At 32.3% G+C, this 9,073-nt stretch overlaps 2 protein-coding genes across 2 annotated transcripts; one reads left to right on the top strand and one right to left on the bottom strand.

Moving 5' to 3' along the window:
• Window positions 1-2,539: 2,539 nt before the first annotated feature.
• On the top strand, window positions 2,540-4,210 carry LOC115233831. Its single transcript, XM_029804435.1, has 3 exons — window positions 2,540-2,674; window positions 3,166-3,382; window positions 3,863-4,210. Exons 2-3 carry the CDS (start codon window positions 3,179-3,181, stop codon window positions 4,166-4,168), a joined length of 510 nt encoding a protein of 169 aa, XP_029660295.1. The 5' UTR covers window positions 2,540-2,674; window positions 3,166-3,178; the 3' UTR covers window positions 4,169-4,210.
• A 433-nt stretch (window positions 4,211-4,643) lies between these two features.
• On the bottom strand, window positions 4,644-7,472 carry LOC115233830 (inositol polyphosphate 1-phosphatase). Its single transcript, XM_029804434.1, has 5 exons — window positions 7,181-7,472; window positions 6,493-6,709; window positions 6,116-6,386; window positions 5,687-5,855; window positions 4,644-5,471 (listed from the first exon to the last, which is right to left on the bottom strand). The coding sequence occupies exons 2-5, from the start codon at window positions 6,703-6,705 to the stop codon at window positions 5,012-5,014; spliced, it is 1,113 nt and encodes a 370-aa protein (XP_029660294.1). The 5' UTR covers window positions 6,706-6,709; window positions 7,181-7,472; the 3' UTR covers window positions 4,644-5,011.
• Window positions 7,473-9,073: the final 1,601 nt, after the last annotated feature.

Consider the following 9,073-nt stretch of genomic DNA (forward strand, 5'->3'; position numbering starts at 1 on the left):
TCAGATAAATAAATAAAAGTATCTTAGGAGAGGTTGACATATTTTTCGAAAAATAATATTACGTAACTTATTTTTATAAAGGTTTTTGCGTAGCTGAAATTTTTAAACGAAGATACTTTTTGCGTTCGCCATGTCGTAGAAATCTTTTGTGAATACGCTAGAAATAATTTATATGTTTATAAAAAATATCTCTTTTTTTTTTTTTTTTTTTTTGCGAAGTCGAATACGAGCGCGACTAGAGGTTCTTCGTCAAAGAGTGCCGTTTGTGAGACCGGTTCTCTCTGATGTTACGATTCGTTCCGATGGTTCCATCTAGCTGTTGGAATTGTTACTTGGCCTTTATCCGATTCTTCAAATATGCCGACATCAGCCGGCACGGATTTGTGAATCAAGCGCGACATTTGTACCACGAGATTTCTATGCTATAAAAGCTTACAACTACGGGAAAAAAACACGTGACGCTTTGAAAAGATTTACATACTTTTCCCCATAACGACATTTAAATGACATTTTAATTAATTAATTAATTAATTTATATATATATATATAAACGGGAGAAAGTCGAAATTTATTTAATGACGCTTTAATTATTTCAAACGTATTTTAAAACAGTAGAACAAAACAATATTGCATACATCTTTTAGAAAAATAAATTATAAGAAAGAGAGAGAAGGAGATTTTTTCAGTAAAAATTGTCTCTTTATTATAAAATAATGTTAAAACAATTATATATTAAATGTATCGGTTTTATTGGAATTTTATAGAACAAGTATTTGCATTTCTTCGAATAACGAAAACAAATATTTTCTTTCATTTGAATCACGCGTTTAACTTTAATTAATTAATTAAAATTATATTTTATATTATTTTATTCATTTAGTTATGCTTAATCCTTGCCTTTCGGCTTAGGACGAACTTCCGGTTACAAAATTTTCCATCCAATCTGAGCTTACATTTAAATTTAAATTTAAATTTAATACAAAAATTATATTTTATATCCCATACAGCACAGAACATTGCAGCAACATTTGCAACATTGCCGCAATGTTGCTACAATGTTGCAATGTTGCTGCAATGTTGTTACAACGTTCTGTGCTGTATGGGATATATCGATTTCTCCAAATTAATTGATTTATAACTCGCGATCTCAGATGGACCTCGCAATTGAAATAAAAATTTATTTATCTCCATTTTCTCACGGATCGATTGCATGCCGATGATACATTATAGAGAGCCAGCTATCCGGAGGTGTTCTGGAAGAAAAAAATGCGGCGTATATTCAGCAAGCGACATTCATTGACCTTTATAAAAGCTCACAACTACGGGAAAAAAACACGTGACGCTTTGAAAAGATTTACATACTTTTCCCCATAACGACATTTAAATGACATTTTAATTAATTAATTAATTAATTTATATATATATATATAAACGGGAGAAAGTCGAAATTTATTTAATGACGCTTTAATTATTTCAAACGTATTTTAAAACAGTAGAACAAAACAATATTGCATACATCTTTTAGAAAAATAAATTATAAGAAAGAGAGAGAAGGAGATTTTTTCAGTAAAAATTGTCTCTTTATTATAAAATAATGTTAAAACAATTATATATTAAATGTATCGGTTTTATTGGAATTTTATAGAACAAGTATTTGCATTTCTTCGAATAACGAAAACAAATATTTTCTTTCATTTGAATCACGCGTTTAACTTTAATTAATTAATTAAAATTATATTTTATATTATTTTATTCATTTAGTTATGCTTAATCCTTGCCTTTCGGCTTAGGACGAACTTCCGGTTACAAAATTTTCCATCCAATCTGAGCTTACATTTAAATTTAAATTTAAATTTAATACAAAAATTATATTTTATATCCCATACAGCACAGAACATTGCAGCAACATTTGCAACATTGCCGCAATGTTGCTACAATGTTGCAATGTTGCTGCAATGTTGTTACAACGTTCTGTGCTGTATGGGATATATCGATTTCTCCAAATTAATTGATTTATAACTCGCGATCTCAGATGGACCTCGCAATTGAAATAAAAATTTATTTATCTCCATTTTCTCACGGATCGATTGCATGCCGATGATACATTATAGAGAGCCAGCTATCCGGAGGTGTTCTGGAAGAAAAAAATGCGGCGTATATTCAGCAAGCGACATTCATTGACCTTTCATACATTAAACGTGCATATACAGCGGTATAATAATGAACCGTGACATAAATTACAATAATTCCATGACAGCCGCCGGTTCGCGAGTCCTATAATTCGATGCTTAATGATAGTGGCAGCCGGTGATTCCCGTAATTTTTGCGTTACCTGTTCGGCTAAAATTCCGAACCGGTATTACGATGACGAATCTCGCTGAGAAAAGTCCTAATCGCGGCCGATAAACGCGAGTCGTTTCTTTCTTGATTAAACCCATCGGATGCATCGTCATATTTGCTGATATATCATTGCTTAATCGATTTAAATCATTAGTCATTTCATAGTCGATTGTGGTCAATTGAATTCAATTCGATGCGGGACTTTCTGTGTGCATGCCAATTTCGCTATATAAGGAAACGACGTAGAGATGTTCTTTCATTCGTAAAGTGCTGTTTTTCTTGTTGATTGCGCCTTTTCGCTTATCTGTTCCTTTCCATTCTCTTCAACATTATCGTAAGCAATGAAATGGCTCGCCATGAAGTTGTGTAATCAATACGCGGATTAAAAAAAATGTGATTAAAAATATTGAGTCGCCATTTGTCGAAAATTTATAGAGCTCTCGAGTATATAATTTTGTAATTGTTTATAATTTGTCAATTCTATTTGGAACTTCATATTTACAACGGATTTTAATGCGAACGTGGTTCACAATAGTGCTATGCCAAGTAATTTTATTTTGCGCCAGTCGTATCTTATATAAATTTAATGCAACTCATTTCGCGCAATTATTTTAATATGGGAAAGTTGTATAGCTAATTTCTAATCCCGAGAATCGGCAATATTTGTATTATTTAAAAAAATAATATTATAAGTAAGATCAAAAAATGGATTAAAAAAATTAATTTAAATCCTTAACAAAAAATTTAAAAATATAAATGCGTAGCATATGATGTAAATTAGCATTAAAATCATAACTCATATTACATCGATTTTTTTTCTTGTAGTTAACAATAGAGAATGAAGGTACTGTTGACCGTGATCGCATTATTTATAAGCGTCGAGGCTCATCAGGGATGGCCATATAATGGCCCTGGTATCGGAAATGGAAGAGGAAATAATCCTGGCCGAGGTCCTTGGGCATATCAGCAGCAACAGAATCAAAATAATATATTTATTTCCGATATCGAATGGACGTGCCGAAATCCGAAAACAAATGACATAGTAATATTGCATATAAAGAGCACAAATTTCACATCTTTCAATTAAATTATTGATTTTTTTATATGAATATACATATACGTGCATTTTCTTAACGAAATATATTTTTTTATACACAATAATTACATTATTTTTTAAATCTTCAATTGCAACGTTTTATGTTCTCAAAAATTTTTAAATGTGACGATTATTTATTATATACAATATTTATTATTTATATTATAAACACATTTATTATTTATATTTTTTGACACTTGGAAAAGATTCCTCGCATTACAAAAATTTCAAATGAAAACAAAAATTTGGAAAGTGAGATAATATATCGATTGAAAATGTACTGGGTTCTAAAACAACATTCAAAATTACAGTATTTTAGAATTAAAACTTGACGGAAAAATAAAAATGACAGAAAACTATGTAAAAATGTAAATATAATATAAAAGAGAATGTGTGAAAGTTAGTTTAAAAAGCGTATTTTTGTAGATGATTATCACCACTGACAACACACGACAACAGCATCCTGGTAGAGGACCATGGTGGCAATGGCAGAATGTTCCACCAGGACATCAAGCGGATCATCACCGGCAGGGAAATCAATGGACACAACCGATTATTATCATTCAACAAGAACCTACAAGCACTAATAATAACCAATTACCACCGCTATTCCCGCAAACAACAGAAACTCCTAACAATAATGAAAACAATTATAATGATGATAATCAACCACAAACCACGCCGCATTATCACGGCGGAGAAGGATTAATAGATATTAGAATCGCACAATAAAAATATAATTTGGAACAATAAATATATGAAGTTTCAGGTTTTGACATGAGATTTATATTTCTTGAGAGGAAATCGCTTTTACGTGGACAAGTCAAATATAAACCGAACTTTTTCAAAATATTTCTAACGCACTAAAGTCATTTTTCTACATAGTTTTCATTAAAATTTAAACATTTTTACCACCGGATTGGCAGTTTTTTTTATTTCGGTATCATAAAAAATAGTAGGACGTGTCCAAAATCAATTGTGCAAACTGAACTTTTTCCCACTACTTTTTATGATACGAAAATAAAAAGACTGCCAATCCGGTGGCAAAAATGCTTAGATTTTAGTGAAAACTATGTAGAAAAATGACTTGGGCGTGCGTTGGAAATATTTTGATTGAATAAAATGTTTTGGAAAAAGTTCGGTTTATATTTGACTTGTCCACATATAATCGTATAACAAATAAAAATAAAAATGTGTACAAATGTATATATATTGAATGATCTATATTTGGACCCATATTTATTATATCACAATTAACATCAATTAAGCAAATAATGATAATCTATTTATCCAATCAATAGCTATTATTATATTAGTTTATTACTGGACACGTCATCTGTATTATAAACATCTTGTACAATTGAATCAGAATCTATAGATAATATCACAAAATAATCACTAAAAACAGTTCATAAAAACACAACATTTAGTTCTTTTACATAAAATTTATATGGAATGAAATACAATTTACTTATATAATATCAAAATATAAATTATATTATGTAATTATTGAAAAAAATCTTCGGAATATAATATCAGATGTTATCATGATACATCTTCGTCATAATATTTTTTTTAATTTGAATTAGATGATTTACATAAAATACACTTGAAACTTTCCAAAATTTGAGGATCTCTGTACGCTATCAAGCCTGCACGGTTGGAAAAATTCGTGCCGATAGGTAAATAATTCACACTCAGATTTTCTGAATTTGGATTTACGATAAACTCTTTAAACTCGATGATGCCTCCGCCTACCGACGATAGAAGTGCTTGTGGTCCGCACGTATCCCACTTAAAAGTGGAACCCTTTGACAAAATATAAGCGGCCGCTTGTCCAAGAGCAACGCTCAATATCTTGTATCCCGCTCCAGTCGCTTCCATTAATCTGAATCCGTTGTTTAGCAGCTTTGATTTTACGTCTGCGTCTTCAAAACGGCTGAGTAAAATGATTTTATCGGCGTTGCCCGTGTTACCTATGGAAGACTTGCTAATGCCACCTCCCAGAAAACCCCAATAACACTTCCCCGTCCACCTGTTCAATTAATACAATATAATAAAATAAAGAACACATTATTCACAAACAAATATATTAATATATTTGTTATTAAGAATAAACAATTCTCTCTCTTCTGTTCATTATAAATAAGAACACAGAATACTTTTAAACAAATAAGAGTAAATATAAATAAGAAAGAGAAAAATTTATATTTTAAATTTATTAAAAGTTTATCATTTCGTTCTACTTACTGAGAATCAATATTGGTGTAAAAAGGTTGATTAACAACACCCAAAACTGGTACCCCTGTACTTTTCTTATATGCTCCAATTAATACAGTGACACAACGTAAGCCACTTAAATGTAAACCAGTCTGCTCGTCCATGACCTCCGTTGCACTTATGTAATCCGCTGTTGAATCTACAAAAGTTCCACGAATTGCTCCACAGGCATGTATTATCAAACTACAAAACAAACAGAAATTCTTACAAGCACTGCGTCTCAGTTTACAGGCCAATTACAATTCTTAGTAACAAGAGAGAGAGACTTAATTTTACCATAATACTGTCCAACTTTTGTATTTTTTCAGTCTTACTCTGAATTAATTTAAATGTACTAAATATCAATTGAATATCTCGTAATCTGAGATTATTGTTTCTGTTGTAGGCCTGTATACTTACCGATCGGATCTATCCAAATACCAAGATCATCAACATTGATGTCAAAATCAGTGGGGATCTCTAACATGATTGGCACATCAGAAAGCTGAATGTCTTTATGGACTTCGGTAGCAAGCAGTTCCGCTGCCACAGCATCGTTGCCCATAACTTTAGTCAACAGTTGTGTTGTTTCTTTGCTGCATGAACAGACTTCAACAATAATAGATTCTCCTAAGGTATTACTGAATACATTAGTTTCCTCGCCTTGTACCAACTTAGCCAGCTCTGGAAACTATTCACAGTGCAATGAGAGAATTTGAAGTATGATAAAAGTAAATCGACATTCTTTTCATTAATATTATAAAAATTTGTTCGTATACTCTCTCTTTCTCTTTTACCTCAATTTCTATGTCGTGTCTAATAGTTTCTTGAATGAGGACATCAGCTAATGTTTTGAAGTCTTGGAAAAAACGTGGATTCTTTTCTTCCAAGGATTTTTCTTGTACCAATAACTGAAATAAAGCTTCCTTCTGTCGGCAAGTCCTGGCAATGTTTGCTGCCTTCTCTGAAGCTTGCAGGAGAACCTTTAGTAATCTGCTACCACTCCTCATTTTTCTATACAGAGAAGATTTATGTAATAAAAATTAATTTGTTAAAAAAGAAAACTGATTATTTTTATTACAAACGTGCGAATCAAAATAAAAAAAGATTAAAATACATTATGTTGCAGATGCAAGATTCCTTACAAGCTCTATTGGATGAAAATTAAAAGTATTGATTTTCTATAAATATACTGCATATAAAACATCTTTGAGCATTAAACAATATCGATAATCATTTCAAAATAGCACTCTTGTATCTCGAAATATTTATAATTTAACTTTATCATAAAAAAATGATCCAGACTATAAAAAAGATATCAAAACCAATATATATACAAATATTAAATTATAAAAACAGAGAATTACTATTTTGTAAATACATTCGGAAATTTAAAAATTGCAAGTGTAAAATCATAAATATTTTTTATATGTACGCGGGATAGCCTTAATAAAAAGATATCGCAAATATTTATATATGACTTACCTAGTTTAATATATAAACGAGCTAGAGAAAGGAGAGAAAAAAGCTAATTTGTACAGCATATACACACTACACCGCGATTACTTCCTCTGACTTCCTCTCTGACGTATCTGGAGAGATATGCACGCACGTATACGTCAATCGAAATATGTCATCATACTTGCGCAGTGACAGGTGACAGGGATACACCATACTACCATCTACCTAACTACCATACCATACATCGCGGATACGATGCGCGCCGCTGCTTATTAAAACTCGCGGCTCATTTGAATATTAAACGACGATTTATAATGCACATTTGCGCTGGCATGAGTATAAATAGCTTCTCATCTTATATGTACATTCCATTTTAAAATGCGAAGGATATCGTGCGCGAGTAACATCGATAAACAAACAGGTTTCATGTAACATATGAATATATGTATATATATATATTTATATATATATGGATATTTTTCTCCTTATATGTTGTACAGCGATCATTTGTGAAAATTGAGAGATGAGTTGTGGAAGAACAATTAATTTGTAGATATTAGTAATTTTCACTATATTGTAAATGAGAAAAGAAAAAAATGAAGTTGAAGTTTTTCAAATTTTAATTCCTGAAGTTTTTATATACATTATTTATGTATACCTCTCTTGCCTATCATATTCTCGTGATATCTCAAACTTTAAATTTGTGTAATTTAAAATTCCAGAAATTCTTAGGATTGTAGCTTTTTTAAATTTCAGTTTACGCTATCTTTTTGCTGATTATATTCTCGAAAACTTAAGGTTTCTAATATCAAAGATTACAAAATCGCGAAATGAAATAATACTCAATTTTATTTTTATCGGAAAATAATTGATTCGGGAAAAAAAGAGAGAGAAAAAAGATTTGTCCCTGCCAAAAATTTTAAATATTAATCCAGTATATAAAATCTTCTCAAAATTGGTAAAGGTACTGAAATTTCCAGCAGGGAAAAGCCTTCTCTCTCTCTTTCTCTCTCTTTCTCTGGTAATAGTACCTGAAGAAATATAAAATCTAGTAAAAAAAACTATCCGCGTAAGCATAGATCTTATATACATAAGATCTATAGATGTAAAGCTCATATCATAAAAATTACAAAAATGAACGAATTTACTAGAAAACTTATAATTTCATTGGTCCAAACCTAGTAAATTCGCTCATTTTTGTAATTTCCACTCTCACTTGAATTATAGAATCGATACCCAGATTATGCATTGAAGATTGAGATTGAAGATCGAAAATTGACCAATCAAAAGAAAGAAATTTGAGTTATAGTTTAATCGGTCGGTTGTAGACCGACCGGCAGAGGTCTCCACAGTCTCTCCTATGTTTGTATGGGGTATACATGTATACATACGTAGTATCTCGCGCGAATGCGCGGTACGAAATCCGCAATACGCGTCTATGCGCAGCGCGCGTCGACGCCGAGAGGGGCGCCGCGATAAACGTGGAACGAGAACGACCATGTGACCGGCGGCCGGCCAATCAGCTGTTTAGCTTTGTCGTGCCGCCAAGCTCATTTCCAGTCCGTGTGCACGCGGAAGCTGCGGGTACCGACTGGCCGCAGGATATAGCGCGAATATTACGGGCCCGTGCGAATTATGATCGGCCGATCGCGTTAAAGGGAAACGCCGAATTTCCATTACTGACGGTTCGGATCGGTCGCGGGACGCCACGCGAATCACAAACCGTCGCAAATGCTTTTATATGCGGGGTCGCCATTTTGGTGATACGGCGAGCCGACGTGCCGAGCAAAGTGTAGGCCCTATGATCTTTTTATTTCCATTTTCTGCACGTCCCATCCGCGAAATCGTCCTCAGCCGATCGACGGCCCAATAACGCCGGACATGACACAGCAAAATAAAACCATGAACTTCTTAATA

Source organism: Formica exsecta, unplaced genomic scaffold, assembly GCF_003651465.1.
Source record: "Formica exsecta isolate Colony F162 unplaced genomic scaffold, ASM365146v1 scaffold191, whole genome shotgun sequence".
Taxonomy (NCBI): domain Eukaryota; kingdom Metazoa; phylum Arthropoda; class Insecta; order Hymenoptera; family Formicidae; genus Formica; species Formica exsecta.

What these genes read in the sequence shown, in the direction of transcription:
- LOC115233831 (XM_029804435.1), top strand. Translation starts at nt 3,179, where the DNA reads ATGAAGGTACTGTTGACCGTGATCGCATTATTTATAAGCGTCGAGGCT. An exon ending in ATCCGAAAACAAATGACATA is followed by an intron (nt 3,383 to 3,862) that starts GTAATATTGCAT and finishes GTATTTTTGTAG; the next exon opens with ATGATTATCACCACTGACAA.
- LOC115233830 (XM_029804434.1), bottom strand. Translation starts at nt 6,705, where the DNA reads ATGAGGAGTGGTAGCAGATTACTAAAGGTTCTCCTGCAAGCTTCAGAG. An exon ending in GACACGACATAGAAATTGAG is followed by an intron (nt 6,387 to 6,492) that starts GTAAAAGAGAAA and finishes CACTGTGAATAG; the next exon opens with TTTCCAGAGCTGGCTAAGTT. An exon ending in TATTTGGATAGATCCGATCG is followed by an intron (nt 5,856 to 6,115) that starts GTAAGTATACAG and finishes GAACTTTTGTAG; the next exon opens with ATTCAACAGCGGATTACATA.